We start from the raw sequence: 27539 nt of genomic DNA, 5'->3' as shown, positions 1-27539 counted from the left end.
CTTTAATCTAATATTACCACTATTCCTGTACCATATTTCTAAGTACCTAGTAGACAGTTCTAGTTCTAGGTCCCAACATAAGCATAAACACAACAGGTCTAAAACTAGAAAATAAAGAAGTGATATAATTCAAAATAAGATCTAATAATACATGTTGGAGAGAACATGTCCAACATTCCTAAAACTTTTAGTCATCTGAAAGGCTGGGGGAATCTGCTTCCAAGACGGCTTATTCACATGACTGTTGGCAGAAGGCCATATTTCCTTGACACATAAGCCTCTCCATAAGGCTGCTTAAATGTCCTTATGATATGGCATCTGGCTTCCCCTACAGCTAGTTATCCAAGAGCCCAAGATGGAAGCTATAGTGCTTTTTATGACCTAGCCTCAAAAGGCAAGATGCATCATTTCCACAATATCCTCGTGGTTAAATAGGTCCACCCTATTCATTACTGAAGGGAATTCTACAAGGGCAGGAATAGCGGAAGGTAGGGCTCATCTGGAGGCCTCTTAGACGCTATGACAGAGATTGATCCTTTGACATTACTGAGGCTTTTTTAATGGCCTAACACTTAGTTGGTCTTCATAAATATCCCATGTGCAGTAGACAATGTGTTAGATAGCAATATGTTATGAAAGATAACTAATGCAACCTCCTTTAAGTTAGCTGTAAGATGATGATGGATGATGATATATCCTAATGTCTTGCTACTCATGGACTAATGGCACCAGGATCAATGGGGCACCTGTTAGAAAAGAAAGCCTCATCTCCACTCTGGATTTCCTGAGTCAGAATCTGCATTTTAACAAAAGCCCCAGATATCAGTGTATACACTTAAACTTGAACAGCACTACCTTAGAAAAATCCTTCAGTCACTTAAAAACATAACTACTTGCTCATAATTTTTATTCAAAACAAGAATAGGAGAGTTCTGCTACCACTTGGGGGACAGAAAGCATTAGAGAACATTGTTCCCAGCCTAACAAGAAAAAAACAAAATAATCCATAAAATCGTAGTATTTTATGAGCTCATCTGAGAGCTAAGGCCACAGACAACAGAAAGAACTAAATTCTAAAGTGTGACAGGCCTCTGTTAGGAGAGATGGAATACACGAACTGTTTTACCTTTGGGAGAGCACAGAAATAGTGGCTGTCATAAAGTAAGGTTAAAAACAAAAACAAAAACCATGGGGCACCTGAGTGGCTCAGTTGTTAAGCATCTGCCTTCAGCTCAGGTCATGATCCCAGGATCCTGGGATCAAGCCCCACATTGGGCTTCGGGCTCTCTGCTTGGCAGGAAGCCTGCTTCTCCCTCTCCCATTCACCCCACTTGTGTTCTCTCTGCCAAATAAATAAATAAAATTCCAAAAAAAAAAAAAAAAAGACTTAAATTTTAACTTTTTTTTTTTTCATTTTAACAAATTCTTAAAAGCAGGGCACCTGGGTGGCTCAGTCAGGTAAGTGTCTGTCTTCAGCTCAAGTCATGGTCCCAGGGTTCCAGGATCAACCCCGGAGCTGGCTCCCTGCTCAGCAGAGAGCCTGCTTCTCCCTCTCCTCCCTCCTCCTCCTGTTAGTGCTCTCTCTCACTATCTCTGCCATGATCTCTCTCTCAAGAATAAATAAATAAATAAAATGTTCAAACAACAACAAATTTTTAAAACCCAAGTGTGAGCTAGCAAGATAATTTAGCATCCTTGCCATTCCCATATAAAAAGGTCTGCATCTATTAGCCAGCATTTTTCTATAGGCCTCCATCCAGTGCTCCATAGGAAGACTTTAGACAGGACAAGAGACCTAACAGTGACACTCACGGAGATGGTGATGGATGTGCAGAATATACTAAGATTTAAGGCTGAACAAGGCTATCAGGCAAACTTCATCCATATTCTGGGCTTTACATGCCCATAAGATGAGATCAGATGTCACTGTGGGAAAGGAACACAATCTGCCTTACATACTGGACAAAGCTCCGCTATGAAGCAAAAGCTGTCTGCCACTCAGAGACAGGCAAAACACCCTCCTCACCCCAGTTCCAGATAAGGGATGGTTATTGCTGGAGAAAAATACAACACTCGACTATCCTCACACTTTAGTGACACTAGGCAATGGCCATGTGTCATTAGGTAAGGGGCAGGAAATCCGCTCATGCCCAGATGATACAAAGCAGAGATCTGCTGCCCTGAGAAAGGGAATGGTAACTTACTTGTACCAGGACCTCTCATTGATACTAGGCAGAGTTTATTTACCTTGAAATGAATGAGCAGGAAACTGGTCCGAGCTCTGGAGCAGTGCTGTCCAATAAGACTTTCTACAATAACAGGAATATCATGTATCTATACTGTCCAATATGTCAACCACTAGCCACATGAAGAAGCCACCACTAGACTTCACTCTGAGTAGATGGGAGAGGCTGTCTGCTCCAAGGGAAGGAAAGGAAAGTCCTGCTTTTGAGACACAGGCATACAAAGCCTGCTTAATACTAAAACTAGAGCAAAAAAGTCAAGAAACTCATGTTCCTACCCCAAGAGCCTCATACCAAGTAACAGCAATTGCTGTGGGAGGGGCAAGAGCACAGAGCAAAATATGTAATTCCCTTCTTGCCCCCAAATGTATCACAAGCTGAAAGATCAAGGTAGAGCAGAAATGCTAAGAAAAATCATCTGACACTCCAGGACTCACATTAAGCCCAAGTATTAGCAGTCCATCTCTGCATGAATTTGAAGCCTTTGGTACTCAGAAGATAACTACGACAACCACAAAAGCTAAATCCAGCCCAGTTATTACCTAAATTGACCTATACCTGTTTCACGCTAACAACCTGACAAAAGTAGAGGCATGTTTATTTCTGGACAGAAATATTATCTACCGAAGTCTCTACCATTCTTTTACAATGTTTGACATTTAGTCCAAAATTATGAAACACACAGAGAACAGGATAAAACAGTCAACAAAATCAGACCCAGAGATGGAGGAGATATTAAAATTATTAGACAGAAACCCTACTTACAATTAATATATTTATGGGTCTGGTGGGAAATTTTAGCAGAAAGATGGAGACTACTTTTAAAAAGGCAAATGAAGGGCGACCTCTTGAGTTCCCTCCTTCCCTCTTTGGGACCTTTGTATTATCACTTTATTATCACTCAATAAACCCTGCTTTGCTGCCAAACAAAAAAAAAGGCAAATGAACAAGCTACAGATGATAAATATGCAGAAGTCCTTTATCAGGTTTATCAACAGAATAAACATATGAGAGGGAAGACTAAACCAAAAAAGATTGAAAGAAATGATCCAAACTGAAACAAAAAGACAAAAGACTAGAAACTAGGGCAGAGCAACTAAGAGGTGAGACAATAGCAAAGGTCTAACATATTTTTACTTGGAGTCCCAGAAGTGGGAAGTGAGCCACAGAAATATCTGAATAGCTAATGAGCAAAACTTTTCTAAATTAAATAAATGACAAGAAATCACAGATCCAAGAACCTCCAAAAAACCAAAGCAGGATAAAAATAAACACACACCTTGGTGCACCACAGCCAACCTGCTGAAATAATGACATAAAGAGAAAAGTCTTGGAAGTCAGACAGAAAAAGAAAAAGAAGAAACATCACAGAGGAACAAATATAAGAATGGCTGCAGACTTCTTATCAGACACTGTATACGCCAGAACACAAGACAGTACCATCTTTAAAATACTTCAAGAAAAAAAAAATTTCTTAACATCCACAAAAAGATTCTTATAAATTCATTGCTAGATTTCAACTATAAGAAATATTACATATACTTATCCATGAAAAAGGAATTGATCCTGATAACATAACATCAGGATTAGTCAACTTTTTTTGTGTAAAGCCATATAATAAGTGGTATAATAGTATAATGATGAGGGGTGCCTGGGTGGCTCAGTGTGTTAAAGCCTCTGCCTTCGGCTCAGGTCATGATCCCGGGGTCCTGGGATCGAGCCCTGCATCGGGCTCTCTGCTTGGCAGGGAGCCTGCTTTCCCTTCCTCTCTCTCTGCCTGCCTCTCTGCCTACTTGTGATCTCTGTCAAAAAAACAAAACAAAACAAAACAACTATAAAAAATAGTATAATGATATTTTTTGAAGATAAATGTGATAAATTAAAGATAAATACTGAAAAGTATAGAGCAACCACCACCATCACCAGCAGCCGCCCAAAAGGGAATAGCTGATAAGCCAATTGTAGAGATAAGAGTGAATCACAAAAAAAATACTCAATCCTTAAAAAGACGGGAAAAGTGGAAGAAAAGAATAGAACAAACAAAAAATAGCACAATGACAGATTTATAGCCAACCATATCCATTACATTAATGTAAATGGTCTACATTCCAATTATAAGTCTGAGACTGTCATACTGAATAAATAACATACTGAGAGTGGCAGAACACTATAGAAACTAAGCATAGAAAATTAGAACATTAGAAAACTAATTTATGTCCTATAGTAGACTGAAATTGTTAGATTTATATCAATATTTAAGAAATTTAAAAACATCTCAATGAAAGCAAGTGATGAATATAATTAGGCTCAAACTGAAGTAATTATGAGTTGACAATTTTTTGTCTTCCTTTAGTTTCCCCATATTTTAAGGTCTCGAGGTTAATTCTCCCCTACCCTCCCTAAATACAGCAATGTTCATAAACACTGACCTTGCCATGGCTTCTTTCCACTTTCTGAAAACATTTATTCAGGGACAGATTATGTCGGACAGAATTCTTCCAGCCTGTTGGTGCAGTAGCAAAATATGGGAAGCGGTCCAAAATCCAGCTATAAATTTCTTTGACAGGCAAACATTTATTTGGAGAGTGTTCAATAGCCATGTAAATGAGAAGACTAAAGGAGTATGGGGGCTTTGCAGTTGCTGATTTTTTTTCTGGGTTCTGATAGCAAGATGGTCCTAAGGATGGCACATCATCTCCCTCTATGTCATACAATGGACTAACGATTGGAAGACCCTCACTTCCAAAGCTGAAGTTTGTTAGAAGATTAGTACTTTCATGAAGCCAGTTCAAGTTTGTGAGTTCATCATCTGCTGACTCACTGTCCACTACAGTGGCCTTTGGCCTGGCAGCATCAACAGCTTCAGGCAAGCTTCCCATTTTGTAAATCTGGCTTAATCCTGCAACCTTTTCAGCTCCTGGAGTTTCAGCTCTCTTTTCTGGAGTCATTCCAATTACTGGACCCATTTACTCTTACAGTTCTGCAATAAAGAAAACAATTGTCAATCAATATAATACTTAAGACTCTTAAGCTCATGGAAAATGAAAATACATATTTAAATATCACAAATCAGAAATTTTGCAATTAGCCCACATAATATTGAAGCACAATATTTGTACAACAAAGACATTAAAGGTTACAATCCAAGGAAGAGAACTTATTTCATATTATTTGAAATGGCTGTAAATAAAATACAGCATTGTAACACCATATGTGAGTGATATTAATACAAGTAAATAATCTATTTTGAATACTTATTAAAGTCCCCAGCCTACAGTAACAGCCTCGTAATGGTTATTGTTATTAAAAATGAGCAGACTTTCTGGGACGCCTGGGTGGCTCAGTGGGTTAAGCAGCTGCCTTTGGCTCAGGTCATGATCCCAGTGTCCTGGGATAGAGTCCCACATCGGGCTCCTTGCTTGGAAGGGAGCCTGCTTCTCCCTCTGCCTCTGCCTGCTGCTCTGTCTGCCTGTGCTTGCATTCTCTCTATCTCTAACAAATAAATAAATAAAATATTAAAAAAAAATGAGCAGACTTTCTTTGAATTATAAGACTAGATAATCCATGCATTTTAAGGATATATGACTTTACTCGATATAGAAAATAACCAAATTTAAATTGAATACATTGAAATTCAAATAAATATTTATTTAATAAATTTAAATTCAGTATTAAGCCAAATTTAAAATATTGCTTAAACAATAATTCCAAACAAACCCTTTCCTCAAATCGAAATATTACTACAAAGAGATAAATAACTTCTAATATTTTTATAGATTATACTAAAAAGATAACATTTCTTACTAAATCCACTATCAACAAAATTATTATTTACTATAAATTTATTACATTCAATATTTTAACTGAATTCTATATCATCTCATCAAATATTGACAATGAAATGCTGGCATTCTCTAAGTAAAATTTGAATTATCACTGTAATTTTCCAGGAGAAGGGGAAAAAAGCTATTTCTAAACTATCCTTTTTCATTTCTATTTTCTTAAATGTCTTTTGTTTTGCCTTTGAAACATACTTCAAGGCAAAAAACATATCATGGGAAAATAAGTGACCAAAAAGAAAAGTGATACAAGTAATGTACTATTAAATTCATTTTTAGTGGTTCATAAAAGTACCTCATTTATGAATTCAGTGAAAAACTTTCTATCTTCCATTATCCTATTCAATCTACTTATGCTTATATAACTGAAATAAGAGAAATACCCCCACAGTTTTATTTCACTTAGAACAAAGCTGGCAGGTTACTCCAAAAACTATGAAACCAGTCAATTTTACATGTGTAACAGTCTATCTGGATTCTGGTAGCTATTAATAGATGTAGTCTCAAAGCTCTTATTACCAACAGCATCAGCTAATATTTTTGGGGCCAGGTATTATGCTGAACATTACAAATTATATCTCAATTAACCATCAATTAAACCCTATAAAGTAGGCATTATTATTAACCCAATTTTATAAATGAGGAAAATAACTCAGAGGTTAGCATCGTGTTTTAGCTTACCTGGTTAATAATGGGAAACAACAGAATTTAAACCTGGGCAGACTGACTTCGGAACCACAACTACTACATTATCCGGGTAAGAATGCAAACTCATCATTGTTGAATACCAATGACCCAGTCCCATCTATTTTAAATCTTACTACTATTCTCTCCACATCCAGTTCCTATTTTTCTTACTTAGACCTGTATTTATAACTTAACATACCAAGATACTTTAAGAAGGAAAAGATCAAACTGTAAAAATTTGGTTTGTATTTCAGGTATGGAAGCCACATATTCATAAACATGCACACGTGTGCATGCATATGTGCAAGTAATATATGTCCGAGATGACTTTCTATCCTATGTAGAGGACCAAATTATTCACTTTACCACCAAAGTCTCTCTACCCATAGAGAATTTCAAAAAAAATGTGTCAATGAGAATTCACTTGAATTCTTAAGTAGCTGATATTTTTAGCAATACTAATTCAGACAGACATTGTTGACAGATATGAGAATAACATATATTCTCCTCAGAAACTAATTCAGATGGTTGCAAATATATATTATTCCTCTGAATTAAAAGTTTAGAATAAAATCCATTACTTTAAGATGTAAAGCAGTATTACGGCAGCATAGATGCCAAAGATTACACAAAGTGTACAGCCAAGCACAGTTAAAAAAAAAAAAAAACAAGTACTGACACTGAAAGGGTGACATTCTCTTAGGAAGGTTTGAACTGTGACTGTATTTTCAAGGAGAGAAAAAGAGCTGTTTCTAAACTATCCTTTTAGTATACTTTAGGACATCATCCACTTAGAATACAAAGTCCACCACAATAAACAGGCAAATCATCTTTTCTCACAAATGAAATAAGTATGTAAAAAGCAAACATACATTAGAAAATACCCAACTTCACTGATAATCAAAGAAACTCAAAGCAAAACACAAATGTGGTATTAAATATGACAATGTATTTGTCACAATGCAGTAAGCACAAATATTAGTAATAAAAATATTATCTACTTTTGCCCAAATTAACAATGGTTTAAAAAATATTATATTTAATACAAAATTTTGGGCAAGGAGCTAGTGCCATTTTGGAATACTAACTGGCAATATGTACCAAGAATCATTAAAAATGTCATATTCTTTGACTCAATAATTCACAGATCAATGGAACAGAATTGAGAACCCAGAAATAAACCCATACATATATGGTCAATTAAGGTACAATGAAGGAGACAAGAATATAAAATGGGGAAAAGAGAGCCTCTTTGATAAATGGTGCTGGGAAAACTGGACAGCTACATTCCTAAGAATGAAACTGGACCACTTAAACAATATACAAAAATAAACTAAAAATAAATTAAAGACCTGGGGCTTGGGTGGCTCAGTTGTTAACGTCTGCCTTCAGCTCAGGTCATGATCCCAGGGTCCTGGGATTGAGCCCCACATCGGGCTCCCTGATCACTGGGAAGCCTGCTTCTTCCTTTCTCATTCCCCTTGCTTGTGTTCCCTCTCTCACGGTCTCTCAAATAAATAAATAAAATCTTTAAAAATAATAATAATACATTAAAAAATAGATAAAAGATCTAAATATAAGACCTGAAACCAGGAGCACCTGGGTGCCTCAGTGGGTTAAGGCCTCTGCCTTCGGCTCAGGTAGTGATCTCTGGGTCCCGCAATCAAGCACCGCATGGGGCTCCCTGCTCGGTAGGGAGAATACTGTCCCCCCAACCCCCGCCTGCCTCTCTGCCTGCTTGTGATCTTTGTCTGTCAAATAAATACATAAAATCTTTTAAAAATATTTAAAAAAGAAAAGACCTGAAACCAGAAAACTCCTAAAAGAAAACAGTCACTAATCTCTTAGACATCAACTATAGCAATATTTTTCTGGATCTGTCTTCTCAGGCAAAGGGAACAAAAGCAAAAATAAACAATAGGGCTATATCAAACTAGAAAGTTTTTGCTGAGCAAAGGAAACCATAAACGAGACAAAAGGTTTTTTCCACTAAATGGGACAAGAGTTTTGTAAATGATATATATGTTAAGGGTTTAAATATCCAAAATATATAAAGAACACCACCAAACCCCCCCTAAATAATCCAATTAAAAATGAGCAGAGGACCTAAATAGACATTTTCCCAAAGACACACCAGATGGACAACAGACACATGAAAAGATGCCCAACATCACTAACCATGTGGGAAATGCAAAAGCAGAACCAGAATGAGATGTCACCTTATACCAGGCAGAATGGCTACTATGAGAATTATAAGAAATAACAACTATTGGTGAGGCCACGGAAAAAAGGGAACTCCCACAAACCACTAGGTGAGATAGAAATTGGTACAGCCACTGTGGAAAACAGTATGGAGGTCCCTTGAAAAATTAAAAATAGGTACCACAGGATCTTGTAATTCCACTTATGAGTATTTATCCAAAGAAAACAAAAACACTAATTCAGAAAGATAGGAGCACCCCTATGTTTACAGCAGCCAAGGTACAGACGCAACTTAAGTGTCCACTGTTAAATGAATGGATAAATAAGATATGGTATATATAAGCAATGCAATATTAGTCATAAAAAGGAATGAAATCTTGTCACTTGTGAAAACATGGATGGACTTAGAGAATATTATGCTAAGTGAAATAAGTTAGACAGAAAGACAAAAACCATATGATTTCACTTACCTATGGAATCTAAAAAACAAAACAAAACCAATAATATCAATAAAGAAATAAACTCATAGGGGCACCTGGGTGGCTCAGTCATTTGTTAAGTGTCTGCCTTCAGCTCGGGTCATGATCCCGGGGTCTTGGGATGAAGCCCCACATCGGGCTCCCTGTTCAGCAGGAAGCCTGCTTCTCCCTCTTCCATTCCCCCTACTCATATTCCTGCTTTCGCTATCTCTCTCTGTCAAATAAATGAATAAAATCTTAAAAAAAAAAAAAAAAGGAAATAGACTTATAAATATGAAAGACAGGTGGTTACTAAAAGGAAGAGTATGGAGGGATGGGTGAAATGGGTTGAAAGGGAATAAGAAATACAAACTTCCAGCTGTAAATTAAGTAAGTCACGGGGATGAAAAGTTTAGGACAGGGAAAATAGTCAATAATATTGTAATGTACTGGGGTGCCTGGGTGGTTCAGGCAGTTAAGCGTCTGTTGATTTCAGCTCAGGTCAAGATCTTGGGGGGAGTCCGCACTCAGTGGGGAGTCTACTTGAGGATGTTCCCCCTCTTCCTCCACCCTCCTCATCTAAAATAAATATATACATCTTCAAAGGAATAACAGTAATATTGTAATGCACTTATTGTGATGAGGATTTTGTAATGTATACAGCTGTTGAATCACTATGTTGTACACCCAAAACTAGTTTAATATGCTATGTCAACTATACTTCAAATTTAAAAAGTCATATTCTTTGACCCAATAATTTCATTTATGAATCACTTTGTGAAATAATACTACACAGGAAAAATAGATTGTCTCTGTCTCCCTCGTCTTTTATACACACACACACACTCATCCAAGAATTATTAAAGACAGTAGAAAAGTATAAATATCTTATACATTATAGAGAAATAGCTAATTTAACTGAAGTACATCAATTCAATCTAATATTTAGTCACTAAAAATAACTTTCTTGGGGCTCCTGGGTGACTCAGTGGGTTAAAACCTCTGCCTTCGGCTAGGGTCATGATCCCATGATCCTGGGACTGAGCCCTGCTTGGGGCTCTCTGCTCAGCAGGGAGCCTTCTTCCCTTCCTCTCTCTCTGGCTGCCTCTCTGCCTACCTGTGATCTCTGTCCGTCAAATAAATAAATGAAACTAAAAAAATAATGATAACTTTCTTGAAGACTGTGAAGTAAACAAAAAAGATTATAAATTAGTGAAAAAGTAAAAATATATAAAACACTAAAAGTAGTTTTTATTAACTTGATAATTTTTTCTTTGATCTCTTTACCACTTTTTCTTTAATGTGTTTATTATTTTTAGAATAAAAAATTAAAATGCATTCAAGGGGAAGAGCTGTGCTGGATTATTTTTTAGTGTTTCCACTTAACAAAGAATCAAATCACAAAAAGATCAAGGACTTATCAAAGATTATAAGTTAAAAACAGAAGCCACCTCAGAAAAAAACACACACACAGAAAAAAAACAAAAGGAAAAAAAAACCCGAACAAAAGTCACCTCTTAAATTCAGTACAGTCTATTTTGCTACCAAGCTTTTCTGTAACACAAATTAGCTCACTGGTAAATAGGGGAAAGATTTTAGTACAATGTGATAATCACATTGGTTTGTAAGTGATTTTTACCAGCTTATGTTTTTGCAATACTAAGTAATAACAGCTGAACCTAAAATAGGCTAACGTAGTGGAAAGCTGCAAGCTGCTGAAAATACAGTATTGTACACAATTCTCATTCAACCCATGTTCTTCCTCTTGGCACAGCTTGGCCACATGCATTTTCTTGGAAGTGTTAATGAGCTCTTCTCTCCACAAATTTTTATGCATTTTATCCTGCCCTCCATAACCTTGCAGCTTCAACCCTTCCTTGCATACCCTTCCATCAGGCTATTTTCACTTAAAAAAAAAAAAATTCCTAAATTGTATTTCTTTATTTGTAATAAATTTAATATATCTTTTAAAATATTCTAGTATTCTTAAAATTTATTTTTGTTAGTGTTCTGGTTACAAAGCTTCATACTTTTAGGCGAGCTGACCTATCAGCTAGCACAATATTTTAATGTTTTCAAAAATATATAATATGTAATATTACATAAGAAAGACCTGTATATTTCACACCAAAATTTTTTTTAAAAAGCTTTTACTTTTGTTTGGAAAATTCTAGTTTTATACCAAAACAAAATCTAGTTTTATAAGAAACTGCTTCTTAAAATGAACTGAAACCACTCAATAACAGGTCATTAATAATGTGCATGGAAGTTTGCTTCAAAGCAGAACAAGTAAAGAAATAAAAGGAAATCTGAGCTAGTGATGTAACATTTCCTTTTATTAATCTTTTAAGAACAATACCTCAACAAATCACACGTAATTGTTACACATAATAAATGTCACTCAAAATAAGCATTAGGGTCAAGAGACTATGATGTGGGGTTTGAAAACTGTACTCTAATTTCCTAGGAGCATAACTAGCATAACCCAAGTAATGAATACATCCACTAATAAACCAATTCCTAAAACCAAGATAATGCTACAAAAAAAGTAGGTAAATGTACAAGACAATTTTGCAAAGTACACATTGGTGTTAAGACTCCCAAGTCTTCTACATTTCAGAAAAAATTGAATTTCTTGAGACAAGAATAATTTAACAGTGGAGAGTTCAAACAAGCCCAGTATAATCACTCTGTAACTCCTGCCTAGAGCTTCACTGTGTATAAGGCCAGAGCAGTATCTTGAGAAGAGGGCTCAGGATTAAAATGTAACATTTTTTCACATCTGTGCAGCCCATTCATCTCTCAAAAACATTTAATAGAGATCTGCATATTTCCATACTATGTTCAATATTACAATGATAGTCTACTCTAGGACACGAGAAACAAAATTCCATATTGGAATTCTTGGATCATTTCCCAAAAGGTTAGAGAAGAGCATTTTTGCTTAGGTCAGTATTAATAATGTTCTGAGAGGAAATGCTTGACAGAGCTCAGAGAAGGGAAACTAAGGTATAGAATTTACAATATTACCCGGATATTAGAGGTATTGTAAGAGCTATTATTGATAGCTGTTTGGCCCCAAATAACTAAGAAACCTTCTAAACATAAAATGTTGGTTACTGACACACAGAGTTTATTTATTTATTTATCCATATTTTTAATTGACTGTATCAAAGACTAGGCAAAAAAAAGATTTTTTCTTTATACTTCTATCATGTTAGGACCCCTAACCATTATTTTAGCTCCCTCTCCTTCTTTTTTTTTGAAGTTTATTTATTTATTTGACAGAGAGAGACACAGCAAGAGAGGAAACACAAGCAGGGGGAGTCAGAGAGGGAGAAGCAGGCCTCCCGCGGAGTAAGGAGCCTGATGTGGGGGCTCGATCCCAGAACCCTGGGATCATGACCTGAGCTGAAGGCAGACGCTTAAGGACTGAGCCACCCAGGTGCCCCACCCGCTTTGTTTTTTAAACATCATAAAAAGGGCGCCTGGGTGGCTCAGTGGGTTAAGCCGCTGCCTTTGGCTCAGGTCGTGATCTCAGGGTCCTGGGATCGAGTCCAGCGTTGGGCTCTCTGCTCAGCAGGGAGCCTGCTTCTTCCTCTCTCTCTGCCTGCCTCTCTGCCTACTTGTGATGTCTCTCTGTCAAATAAATAAAATAAAAAATCTTTAAAAAAAAATAAACATCATATAAAATAGAATTGTACTGAAACTTACTTTTCCCCCCACCAAATTCATTAACATTATTGCAGCAATAATTCACTTCTAAAGATGACAACTATTCTTTCTACTTTATGAATATACCAAAATTTATTATACTCTTGTGGACAATTATTTATTTATGTTTGAGGCTATTACAAGTAGCATTGTTATGGATATCCTTGTTCCTACCTCTTGGAATACAACTGCCAAGAACTTTAGTGGGGTACACAACTAAAAGCAGGATATATTGGGTAGAATTATTGGGTCACAGAGCATTCTTCTCTTCCACTTTAACTGGTCATGACAAATTGTTACCAGGAATATATGTGTATTCTATTTACTCCATGTACTCCTCAAAAACATTTTTTTGCCAACCTGATGACTATGAAATTTCATCTCCTTGTGTTTTACTTGGCATTTCCCAGATTAGTAATGGGGTTGAACATGTAGGTATTCCCCGCTTTTTGAAGTTATTATACTACTTTGCTTCTACAAAAGACCTACATTAGTACCTGTTGAAGATGATTTTCACTTTTAGGAAAAGGCACAAAGTGAAAATAGGATTTAGGGTCTGTTCTGAAGCATGTGTGAACCCTGAGCAGGGAATGGCACTGCCAAGCTCCTTCCCCAAAGGGGCTATACTCAGCCCCTTAGCGTCAAGTTGCCATAGCTTTGAATGGTACCTGTGGAATTCTGGGCTTTATTTTGACTTATTTTGTGTATCCCTTGGTAAGATGTGTCCTAAGGTACCAGAAAAGCCTATGGGAGGTTCCTTTTTTTGGCTTTGGGAATGTTCATATATATTTCCATATAAATTAATGGTAATTTCTTCTTCACTTTATACCACTTGAGCTTCCTAAGGTTTTGTAGGAAGATTCTACTTTTGGATAGCAGGAGAAACCTGTACATAAGAATTATCTTCTGGGACACCTGGGTGGCTCAGTTGGTTAAGCACCTGACCTCAGGTCAGGTCATGATCCCAGAGTTGTGGGATGGAGTCCCATATGGGGCTCCTTGCTCAGTGGGGAGCTTGCTTCTCCCTCTATTGCTCTCCCTGCTTGTGCTCTCTGGCTCTCTGACAAACAAATAAACAACAAATAAACAAATGAATAAGTGAATAAATAAATATTTTTTAAAAATCTTCTATTAATTGTCTATTTAAGTCACTTGTATTGTTTGTATACTAATCTTTACATGTAATGCAAATCTTTTCCTAGTAGGTGCTTTGTCTTTTTAGTCTATTAGTTGTCTATGAATGAAAAAGTTAACTTTAATATGGTGGAATTTATTAACCCTTTGCTTTATAGTTACTGTAGTTTATTTCTCATTTAAGAATTCCTTCCCAGGGTGCCTGGGTAGCTCAACTGGTTAAGCATCCAACTCGATTTCAGCTCAGGTCATGATCTCAGGGTCCTGGGATCGAGTCCTACATGGGCCTCCCCAATAGCTGGTAGTCTGCTTGGAGATTCTCTCTCTCCCTGTCTCTCTGTCCCTATGCCAGGTCCCGCTCTCTGTCTCTTTGTCTAAAATAAAATAAATCTTAAAAAAACTTGTATCCTTTCTGTTGCGGGAACCAATCTTGAGCATTGGCATCCTTGAACATTCTTGCTATATATGCCAAGAATGAAAAGCCTTCACTTGGGCTTTTTTTTCAGGGTTTTGTTTGCTACAAGCAAACTTGAGGGATGACCTAACATCTCCTCCCAAAGAGCAGGTCAAGCTCTGTTAACATTTTTTCTTTCATTCATGAGTTATTTTTTTTTTTTTTTTAAGGTTTTATTTATTGGGACGCCTGGGTGGCTCAGTGGGTTGGGCCGCTGCTTTCGGCTCAGGTCATGATCTCAGGGTACTGGGATCGAGTCCCACATCAGGCTCTCTGCTCAGCGGGGAGCCTGCTTCCTCCTCTCTTTCTCTGCCTGCCTCTCTGCCTACTTGTAATCTCTCTCTGTCAAATAAATAAATAAAATCTTTAAAAAAAAAAGATTTTATTTATTTACTTGAGAGAGAGACAGTGAGAGAGAGCATGAACGAGGAGAAGGTCAGAGAGAGAAGCAGACTCCCCATGGAGCTGGGAGCCCGATGCGGGACTCGATCCCGGGACTCCAGGATCATGACCTGAGCCGAAGGAAGTCGTCCAACCAACTGAGCAACTGAGCCACCCAGGCGTCCCATTCATGAGTTATTTAGAAGAATGCTTCTTAATTGCCATGTGATCTTTTTTCCTAACTGATTTCTAATTTAAATGGTCCATAGGATACTAATCCTTTGAAATGTATTAAAACTTGTTTGGTCCTAGTGTGTCGTTGATTTTCATGATTCAGTTGATGGATGAATACATCCATCCAGTGATTGGATGAAATAGATGTCTACTGAATTAAGCTTGTTAACTACATAGTTTAAATTTTCTATATTTGTACCAATTTGGGGGTCTGTTTTATTAAATACTGAGGAAGATATATTACAATCTCCTACTATGCTGGTGAAATTAGATTTTCCTGGTAGTTCTGTTAATTTTTGCTTTTTTTTGTGGTTACAGTTATTAGTTGTATACAAATTTAAAGCTTCTAGTATTCCTGGCAAAAATGAAGCATTTACCATTTTGTATCAATTCTTTTTTCTGTAGTAATTCTACTAGTTTTTTTTTTTAAATATTTTATTTATTTGTCAGAGAGAGAGCACAGGCAGGCAGAAGCAGAAGCAGGCTCCCTGTCAAGAAAGGAGCCCTATGTGGGACTTGATCCCAGGACACTAGGATCATGACCTGAGCTGAAGGCAGCCACTTAACTGACTGAGCCACTCAGGCATCCCTAATTCTACTAGTTTTAACATCTATTTCAAATGATATGCCAGCTTTCTTTCCACCAATATTTGCCTTATATATTTTTTTCCATCATTTTACTTTAAACATTTTTTCCTCTTGTTTCCTTCCAGTCTCTGCTTTAAACCCCATTTTAAATATAAGGTATAGATATGTTTATTTCTAACACTTTATTTGATATTTTACTCCATATTTCTTTCTCTTTTTTGGCCTTCTTTAGAATTCTTTTTCCGCTGCTTTCATTTTTTATCATTTATTAGTTTGGAACTTAGATATTTATTTCTATTACTAAAGTGTTACCTTAAAATTTTTATCATGCATTCTTATCAAAATCTAAAGTTATCTTTAATCTGAGTAATAAAAAGATCTTTTGAGGGACACCTTGGTGGCTCAGTGGGTTAAAGCCTCTGCCTTTGGCTCAGGTTATGATCCCAGGGTCCTGGGATCGAGCCACACATTGGGCTCTCTGCTTAGCAGGGAGCCTGCTTCCTCCTCTCTCTGCCTGCTTCTCTGCCTACTTGTGTTCTCTCTCTAATAAACAAATAAAATCTTAAAGAAAAAAGACCTTTTGAATACTAGCTCCAATCACCTCCTCCTGGTTTATAAAATAATGGGTATTTAGTAAACAACTATAATAATTGTTAATTTAGTTCTAGCTTTTACTATTTATGGTTAATAATAGTATTACTTATAGTTAATTTTAATTTACCCATATACTTACCACTCTGATTATTCCTTCTTGAATCTCATACTAGCTATGACCATTTTCTTTCTACATAAAACATGGACTGCTTTTGAACTTCCAGATTTTATTTACTTGAGCACATCTTTATTTAATCCTTTGTTTAGGAAAGACATTTCTGCTAGCTATAGAATTCTAGGTTTAACTAGAATAGGTCATAGTTGTTAAATTTCTTTCTACTGAGTATATAATTTCATGGTCGTCTACTTCCATTATTGTTACTGAGACCGGATATTTTTCTAAAGGTGTTCTGTTTTCTCTTACAATTTTCCCCTTTATTAGCCTCTTTTATATTTTCCATTTTTTTCTTTGTGTTGCATTCTGGATTTCTTCAGAGGACTATCTTTCATTGTATCAATTTTTCTTCAGTGAGGTCTATTTACTTTTATCTATCTTTTGAATTTTAATTTTAATTTACTATATATTTTTATTTCTAAAACCTCTGATTCTTTATTTCTTTTTCCTTATTTTAAGTTGTCACTGAACATATTAAATGTATAATTTTTATATTTTACATCTAATAATTCCAAGATGTGAACTATTGGCAAGTCTGATTCTGCTGATTCTCTTATATTATGCCTTGTTTCCCTAGACTGTTTGTAATTTTTATTACAAATTACTCATTTTCTTTTCTTTTTTTTAAGATTTTATTTATTTCAGAGAAGGAGCACACAAGCACAAGCGGGGAGAGGAGCAGAAGGAAAAGCAGACTTCCTGCAGAATAGGGAGCCTAATGTGAGGCTCAATCCTAGGACTCTGGGATCATGACCTGAGCTGAAGGCAGATGCTTAACCAACTGAGCCACCCAGGCGCCCCTAAGCTACTCATTTCATTAGAACTTTACTAAAAGCAACTCTTTGATGGTGACGATTTGTGTTGCTTCTGTCAAGTCCCCAGGAGTAGTAACAATGAAGAATCATTTTGAATTCTTAGGGTGAATTCAAGTAAACCTGTGTGAAAGGCTAGTTTGTGGTTAAAAAAATTTTTCAATAGTGATTTTATTCTTCCTGTTAGCAGCAATATTCTTATAACTTTCTTTGTCTTCTCTAAGGACATGAAGAGAAAGAGTATCTAGATTACACATCTAGAAGTTATAGCCCTTTGGGGCTCCACAGTAATGGGGAAGACTATTTCCTGCTAGGTATTTTACCTTGGCTGGGTCTGGGCTTTGCTTCCTGTTCCTGAGCCCCACAAGGCTAAGAAAACAGAAACTCCCTTGATTTGGTAAATACCCTCAAGGCAAGAGCCAGCTTCAGTACTCAGCTTACTGCACTAGGTTCTCTCTGGGTTTGCAATTAGTCTTCGGTCTAAATATTCTTTACTTTTGTGCCAAAGCACTGATGCATTATTTTATTGTTTAAGTTTCTCCTGCTTCAACACACTTGAGAGATTTGACTCACTCCTCTATCAGTGAGAGTTGCTCATTGTGATAGTGATTCCCAAATGGAAGTAGGTACTGGACACTTCCCTGGAGGTGGAAGGTACTTATCAAAAATTGTGCACATTTTTCTAAATAGAGGTGGTTCTTCTCACCCCTTTAAAAAAAAAAAAATCGGGACTCCTGGGTGGCTCAGTTGGTTAGGCGGCTGCCTTAGGCTCAGGTCATGATCCCGGCATCCTTGCTTGGCGGGGAGCCTGCTTCGCGGGGAGCCTGCTTCTCCCTCTGCCTCTGCCTGCCACTCTGTCTGCCTGCGCTCACTCTCGCTCCTCTCTCTCTGACAAATAAATAAATGAAATCTTTTTAAAAAAAAAAAATCATATTCATTAAAGACATAAAGACATTTTAGCCCCTTTAACTATGATTCAGGCTTATCATTATAAACAGACTTGTAACGTCTATTTATACGGACTCCTTAAGCATATAGGACTATTTGCCACTTTATAAGTGTTTCTCAAGTAAGGATGTCCCATAGATATACTCTGGGGGCCAAGAGTTTTGCAAACTTTCATTCTGTGCTTTTATTTCAGCAACAGCATAAAAATGTATTTTACTATTTTCAAAGAGAATAATGAAAGACTTATTAAAATCTTCAGGAACTAAAGTCAGTGATCCTTAAAATGGCACCTACAATTTTTTTTTCTTTAAAAGGGATCCATGTATCATGATCTCACGGTCCTGGGAAGGAGCCCCATGCTGGGCTCTTCACTCGGCAGTGAGTCTGCCTCGCCCTCTCCATCTGTGATCTCTCTCTCTCAAATAAATAAATGTTTAAAAAAAATAAATAGATAAAAGAGATCCATGTATCATTCAAGTTGAGAAATATCTCCACGCTAAAAGACTTCACCTTGCCATGCTTGAGTTACTAGATTAATCTTCTTAGTTCATTATATCCTAGTTTTCATTTGTACTGCACTCACTGTACCTGATTACACAGGTGTGTCGTCCCTTATCTAAAATCCTTGAGGGCAGATATATTTGAGAATTCAGAATATTTTAGAGTTTGGAAAGGAACTACAATGCAAATATGATATGTTGTACAATATGTTGGTGAGGTTTGAGGCAGTATTCTCTAATAAACGTGTTAATATTTCTGTAGCAAAATGTAGTTTCACACTAAGAAGAGAGTAAACAAAGACCATTAATAATAATCTTACATCAGCTCAGATCCTGTTTTGCTACTAAATATGCTAAGAAAAAACTGGTTTTCAGAGCATTTTAGATTTCTAAATCATTAACATCATATTATACTACCATTACCTGCTATAACTAGAAAGCCAAAAAATTTTTATTAAATTTTATATTTGGGGGCGCCTGGGTGGCTCAGTCGTTAAGTGTCTGCCTTCAGCTCAGCTTACAATCCCAGGGTCCTGGGATCGAGTCCGCATCAGGCTCCCTGCTCAGCGGGAAGCCTGCTTCTCCCTCTCCTACTCTCCCTGTTTGTGTTTCCTCTCTTGCTGTGTCTCTCCCTGTCAAATAAATAAAATCTTAAAAAAAAAAAAAAAAGAATTTTATAAAAGATCACAATAAGATCAATAGGTATAAAGAAATCACCGTTATACTTAGTTCTAAGTATTTTTACTTAGTATAATATTTAGTATAATACTAAGTATTTATACTTATATTCTAATTCTTTATACTTACTGATCTTACTGTGATTTTATATGAAAGTATATGATGAAGTATAGTATTGTGCTGATATATAGTCATACTGGTATTGATATATAGTATAGTATTGATCTATACTTAGGGTCCATAAGTTTAATGCATAAACTTTATAATTTTCCCCCAACTATTTAGGAGTCCCTTTTGTCCATTTGTGGTTTAATAGTTGAAGGTACAGAATAAGTAACTTCCTGAACAAAGGAAATAGATATTATGAATTCTAAAAATGTCAGAAGTACCTAAATGTATACAGAAATTTAAAATACATCCCAAAGCTAATGTATTAGCTATACTGGATTATGATTATAGTATCTATACATCTGTATATATGTACAGATACATCTATACATCTCTTTATAGATACAGATTTATAGATATAGATTTATGTATAGATACATCTATACAACTCTTTACATCTGTTAATAGAAGTATAACATATATAAGATTTAGAATAACCTTTCTTGGCCCTATTCAAAGAAGCTCCCCCCCCGCCCTCCCAAAAACCCACCCCACCAAAAAAACCCTTTTACTCCTACTACATTCATGGCTCTATTGCCGTAATTGTATACTATTTTACCATAGAATCTAACAACTATGTGTGTATGTATGTATGCACACTGTGAAATGAAAGGCTTCGTCCTTGAGAAAGGAATTAATACATGTAATACTAGGAGATACTTGACAGAAACTTGAGGGGACAGTGTATCTGAAGTTAAAATTGTGAAGGATAAGCAATTTCATATTACAAAAAAATAGTAAAATCTAAATCACTATTCTTGATACTATAATCACATCTGGTGGCAGTAAAGCAGAAAGTTAAGAGCATGAGCTGTGAAGAGATATTGCCTAGGTTCAAATCCCAGCTCTGCCACTCAACAGATTATAAAACCTAATTTAGAATTTATCAGTACTGACTTTCAAAAGACTTAATCCATATTAACATGAGAATATAAAGCACTTAGAAAAATGGTAGAGAGTAATGGTACAATGAATACTAGCTAGAGATATGGTAATTATTGTTAGTTGTTAATTTTTTAAATCATTTTTAGTTTCCTTCTTAAGGTAGATTTATAAATGATGTATCTTTCGAATACAAAAATTAGGGTACAAAATCAGTAATAATACTTCATGTTTTGAAGTTTGGAAATTTCAAAAAATCCTAACATTAAGGATAGGTCTCCTTTATGACCAATGACTGGCAAGGCAGCCACCTGAAATTTGGACTTCTCAGAAGAACGCTGCAATAAAAATTTCATCATTTTCTTTATGACGCGACTTTCACTTCCTTATTCTATTTGTTTCTATGTACTTTATATACCAGTATTTTACCAATCACACTACATGACAGAACTCTTCAAATTTTCTAGTTTAAATAACTAAAAGAAATCAAATCATATAAACTTTTAGAACTTTTTAAATTTTGTTATTAAGGGCCTCTGAAAACTCTTTTTTAAGTTCCTTTATTCATAGCTCTGCCTGATGTTAACATTCTCATACAGACACAAAAGTAATTTATAAAAAAATAAAGAAAATACATTACCTCTCAAGTAAAAAAAAAAAATGTTGAGTTTTCACTAGTAATGACATTCTCAGTAACAAAAAGAAAAAATATAGTGGCAAATATGAAGCTATAACCAAACAGAACAGGAATATAAATATCTACATATTATATAGTACATTCATTTATATCCAACGAATTCAGAATCTACTATCCTGTTACAGAATTCCTATCAAGTTAGAATATTCAAGATAATAATCTCTTCTTTCAAGGTATTACTCATAGTTTTCTGATTTAAACATAATATCTATAGTACTTTAAAAATATGGGTTCAGGGTGCCTGAGTGGCTCAGTGGGTTAAGCCTCTGCCTTCAGCTCAGATCACGGTCTCAAGGTCTGGGATCGAGCCCCACATCAAGCTCTCCGCTCAGAGGGAAGCCTGCTTCCCCCTCTCTCTCTGCCTAACTCTCTGCCTACATGTGAGCTCTCTCAATCTCTGTTAAATAAATAAATAAAATCTTTAAAAAAAAATATGGGTTCATAAAAAATGCATTAATGAATATAAAATTTACTTAAACACCCCCAAATCAGGCTCTGTCCAGCAAGTCTCATGTATATGAGACTTTTTTAGTGTATATTTTAGTAATATAGCTCCACAGCAAATAAGGAATAATTGCAATTAACTCAGTTCTATTAATGATGCGTTTAATATTTCTAAGAAGTGCTTTTCAATATATTGAATCTCCTGATGTTACATTTTTCAATTTTAATTAAGTTTTTACTTTACCTATATTATAGCTCTTTAAGCCCTAACTCTAAGATACTATTTGTGAAATAATTTTTTAATCGTTAAAAATTTATTTTTAATTCCTTACCTAGGAATTCTCATTAAGAAATTTTTTTAAAAGCACCAAAAAATACTCAGATCAAAATAAAATATGGCAATCAATTCTTGATATCCCAAAGCAAATTCATTTCAATTTTTTCCTGGCATTCCCTTGCCAGCTAATCACTGAATATTTCTTTTCATACTATATTTCCTAGATTAAAGCAACAGCATATAAGATTATGATAAGCTCAACATAAACTATTTTAGCAGTTTACAAATACTAATTATTTTCTAAATCTAGAGAGTTCCTCATTTTAAAAATAAATAAATAAATAAAAAGAGGAATACTCCAAAAGGGTAATAAGGAAAATCAATTTTGCTGTTAAAAGCTTTTATTACACTAGAGTGAAAAGGAACCATGCCATCTGTTATGTTTTACTAGAACTGGGAAGCAGATGAAACCAACACTTGAGCAATTGTACGGAGAAACCCTGAAGAAGACTGCTGTCAGTCCTATGGTTAAAGCAAGGGATGGTTAACCTTCAACAACATGGCAGCATCTAACCCACAGATAAAGCTATTTCTCACCATTTCACTCTTCTAGTCTAGCTTTCTACTTAGTATCAGTCTCATTATAAATACTTTCAACACGTAAATTCATGAAGCATGTGGCAAATGAGTATTATTTTTTGGTTATATTTAACTAAATGCATTTATAATTTCTATCTTTTTACACGGCTTTAAGACATTTGGAAACTTTTATTTTAATTGACTTTCCTTCTTCCTTAATGTCATGAGTAAATCAAACAATCCTGCAAATATAAAAGAGCAACCAAAGGGTAGGCCCCATCTTAGATTTATGGCTTACTCATCCAATCACTTTAAAGTAACCAATATAAAAAACTATTTGACTTGGGCTAAGACAACCCTAGCAAAGGGAAATAGTCTTTCACTTAGTTCAGATCACTAAACAATGTTTGACATAGAAAAAAACAAATCTACATGGCATAATACAAAATTCCAAAATGTTTGTGATTTTAATAGCACAGCCTGGCAATTGTCTCAATTCTTTACCATAATTTAAAGCTTTCTCTGATGAAGATAAATATATAAAAGAAATTTCCACTCAATTTTCCTCTCATTCCCTCACCTCCATTATCCTTGGGAGTGAACTATTTTCATTGATTAATTATAATAAAATACCTTTTCTCAACCCTGGAAGCCACAGCACTATATTCCCAGAATTTATTCAACAGTATAAGAAACTTATCATAAGGTCAATATAAAATTATTTTAGCAGTTTACAGATACTAATTATTTTTTAAAATCCTAAGAGTTCTTCATTTTTTAAAAAAGAAAACAATTTTATTCCTATTAATTTACCACACCGAGAGAAAAACAATGTGTAACATTTATTGAGCACATACTATTTGCAAGGCACTATGTAACAAACCTAACACATACTGGAACTTTTATGATATTCCATTAACTCAAAATATCTGATAAAGTTGGTAACCCTCAGGTAAGAAAAAATTTAGACACGTAAAAGGAAGGAACTCAATCTTTTCTACTGAATAACAATAAAACTTTCATTTTGATTAAGATTCTCTATTATAAATACTGTCCATCCCATAAAATCCAATACTGAGATTAGAGGGTAGAGTCAAATACCAAATGTACTGCAAAAAGACGTGTGTTTGATTATAATGCTACATGATGTCATGTATCCAGGACAACTGAAGCATTATGGTCTCTTAGGGATAAAACTGCCTCTTGGTCATAGATTTAGGTGACACAGCATGTGATCCATTGTCTCTACACAAAAAATGTGTGCAGCTGCATTTTCCAGTCAAGAAAGGGCGGGAAAGTGGGCAGGGGGGCAGAATACAAAAGGGTCAAAGATTTATCTCATAGGGAAACTGTTTTTCAAATAGAGGTAAAAAAAGAAATAAAACTGAGTGAAGGAAAATACCTTTCTCCAACTCATGCTGAAAGCACCAAACAGTAAAATCCGGGGAAAAATTCTGTTGTAACCTTCCATTGAATCCCTTTTTCTCCACCCTAACTTGCCCAGGTACTTAGTATAAACCATGATTTAAATGCCATTTCTATCTAAATAGTCTTGTGTTACCTGTACATTGTATAAAGACTTCCCCTACACATTGTTGCAGCATTTGTCTTTAAAAAAAAAGTCTCATTTTTTCATCAGTTTCCTGGGGAAGTTAAAATGAAGCAGAAGCTTTATAAGTAGAAAAAATGAAACACATTTGCTTCTAACCAGTCAACAAACCTGGTATTTTCTTTATAAAGACCAAATACTTTCCCTCAAAATGAATGCTAGCAAATAACCCCACCTTTCACACACAGAAATACTTATTTAAAAGAATAGTATCACAAAAGATCTAAATGCAGTGAAAACTGTTTTCTCTGATAAGGAAAATTACTAGTTCTAATAAATGTTTTAAAAAAGTTGATGACAAAATAACTTGAAAACTTCTATTACCATCTAAAACATAGCATTAATTTACTTTACCTGTTATTAAATATGATAGGGAAAAAAAGCACTATTAGCTCTTAGAGTAAATCTAGCTTAGAAAAACCATCTTTCTCAACCTTTAGGACTGCAATCAATGCTGTATACAAAGGAAAATATGTTAAAGGGTGGAAAACTCTGACAACACAGAAATAAAAAAAAATAATAATAATTGCTAATGGAAGGAACTAACCATGCCATCTAGTATTAGAAGTAGTATCACCATGCCACAAACCATATAGTGACCAGTTAACCAACCAGCCCTTTGGTTTTTTGACAGTCCTATGCCAAACTGGAAAAATGCTGAAAGGAGCAAAGTTACAGAAACCTGAAAGTCAACAGATCTTATGTCCTAAACTACAGAGGTAAATTTAGTTGGCATTTGAATACAAATAGTAAGTATTCCTTGTCATCAAAATTTACTTATATAGAAATTATTTTTAATCCTTTGAAATAAGCCATAATCCGTCAGCCATGCAGTAAATCCCCTACAGCCAATTAAATTTTTCCACTAAAAAAAGCATCTTTTAAAAGAACATTCAAGATTGGAAATTACATTTAATAAAGGCAGAAAATGGTATCTTACCTTACTAATAGCTTTCTATATTAACTTTGGAAAGCAAAAGTAAAACTTAGGACTCTAAACCAGTTGATATATATCACAAACACAAAATATGATTAATTAAAAGTACGGTTAAAAGTAAGTACATTTAAAATAGACTCAACTAACTGAGTAATTACTGAAGTAAAATACATTTATGCTAAAAATTATTAAAGATACTTATGTTATTAAACAGACTATCTCCAGGGCATTGTAGAAAGTAAAACTTAACCTAATAACTAAGTTTCTAAATAAACATACTCAGAATATAACCTAAATCCTAAACAGCCAAATCAACTGTAGCTATATGTAGCTAGGAGGTCTAGTTGTCACTACCAGTAGATAGGATCAGCCACCCAAATGGATGTTGAGTTCCATTTGATAATACAGAGAATATTGATAGGAAAATGGCTGCTTTTCTTCTTGGAGGTAGATATTGCTCATCTAGACCCCTGTAATAGTAGTCTACATGAATGGTACCCATTATAATTGCTGCACAAACATATACAGGGGCTCTGACAAGAGCTTTTTAATTAGTCTCCCTGCATCTATGTCTGATCTTCCCTTAATTTGTTCTCTACAATATAATCTCATAAAATGCAAATCTGACAAGGTCCCTTTCTTTCTTAATCTAGCAAGGGGACCTTGAGGTCCAAATGTATAGTCCTTTACATGGTACATGAGACCTGGCATGACTTAGCCCCTAACTTCTTTAGGTCACATCTTTTGCCACTCTCTTCCTGATTCTCCCCACTTTAGATGTCTGAATAGGCCATGCTTTCTCCTCCTCCAGGGCCTTTACAAATGTTGCATCTTTTGCCTGACACACTCTTGATTTCACCTAACCCTGGCTGTTATTTATCACTCACATCGCAGTTGTAAAATCTTAAAGGAAATCTTCTCTACACCCCGGACTAGACAGGGCCCTAAGTTCTGTCCTTCCATAATATCCTAGACTTTTTTTTTTTAAGATTTTATTTATTTATTTGACAGAGAGAGAGATCACAAGCAGGCAGAGAGAGAGGGGGAAGCAGGCTCCCTGTTGAGCAGAGATCCTGATGTGGAGCTTGATCCCAGGACCCTGGGATCATGACCTGAGCCGAAGGCAGAGGCTTAACCCACTGAGCCACCCAGGCACCCAATATCCTTTTTAATAACATTTAGCATACCTGAGATGGCTTAAGACCTATCTTTCCTAACTGACTGAAAGCTACACAATGACAGAGCTGGTTTTCTGTTTTGTTTACAGCTCAAATAATTTTTGTCGGTCAGATCTTGGTTCTAGCTCTGCTGCTACATAACTTGGACATCTATAAAATGAGATGGTTGGATTTTCATTCTATACTAAATCTAAATGCCATCAAAAACTGAAATTAAAATATCACCAGCTTTCCTATAGATACATGGTAAAACCTATATATTCTACCCATATGTATATTTCTTATGTGTGTGTGTATAAATCATGTACACATGGATTTATGTAAATGAGAGCTAGTAGTTTCTTATATAAAAAAATTCACTAAATGCTTACTGATACCAGGAATTGTTTTTAGTGACTTACCAGTATTAACTCTTTTAATCTTCACAACTCTGCCAGGCAGTTGCTATTATTAGTGTCCATTTTATATTTGGAAACAGATACAGAAAGATTAAATGGCATGCTCATTACCACAAACTCTAAAGTAGCACAAAGGAGATACAAGCTGAGGGAGTATGGCTCTAGAGCTCACACTCCTTACCACTACACTAGTTGCTACCCTGCTTAGATTGCTCCACAAATACAAAAGACTGAAAAAAAAAAAAAAGTACATGCAAACATAAATATATCTGACTAAAAATCTATAGCATCAAGCTAATGCTCCTCTACTTGAAGTTAGTCCAAACCTGACTAATTTTGTCCAAAATTTTCTTGTGCATTTCTCTATTTATATTCTTGTCCCAGCTTTTCTAACATCTGGATTGTCTACCTTCCCTACCACCATTCAGCCAAAACTCTAAGGAGGACTCCTCCATGCAATTACCACCTGAACATCTTTTAGAAATGTTTCTCTCTCCTACTATGTTCCAATTGCATTTATATTGTCCTCCTTTTTTTTTTAAACTGTGGTTATTTGTGTCAATAGCTCAAAACAAACAACGGAAATGAAACCACTTTATAAACACTAAAGTTCTATACCTTAAAAAAAGACTTACTCCAGAATGAAAAATAAAAACAAAAAGAAAACAATGGACATAACAACCCTAAGCAGAGTACTTAAGCATGGAGTATTTGGAAAATAGTATCAGA

General features: G+C 35.4%; 1 protein-coding gene across 4 annotated transcripts in view; it reads right to left on the bottom strand.

Annotated features, from left to right (window-relative positions):
- FOXN2 (forkhead box N2) overlaps nucleotides 1–27539 on the bottom strand; it is a 65887-nt gene that overhangs the window by 27670 nt on the left and 10678 nt on the right. For all 4 annotated transcript variants that reach the window (XM_004752861.3, XM_004752859.3, XM_004752858.3 and 1 more), the window contains one exon: nucleotides 4673–5223. In XM_004752861.3, coding sequence (XP_004752918.1) covers nucleotides 4673–5209 — 537 coding nt within the window. In that variant the 5' untranslated portion in view covers nucleotides 5210–5223. The remainder of the gene's footprint in view (nucleotides 1–4672; nucleotides 5224–27539) is intronic.

This window comes from Mustela putorius, unplaced genomic scaffold, assembly GCF_011764305.1.
Source record: "Mustela putorius furo isolate JIRA1106 unplaced genomic scaffold, ASM1176430v1.1 tig00000224_pilon_pilon_pilon, whole genome shotgun sequence".
In the NCBI taxonomy this organism is placed as follows: domain Eukaryota; kingdom Metazoa; phylum Chordata; class Mammalia; order Carnivora; family Mustelidae; genus Mustela; species Mustela putorius.
This window is presented reverse-complemented; position numbering and strand designations above follow the sequence as displayed.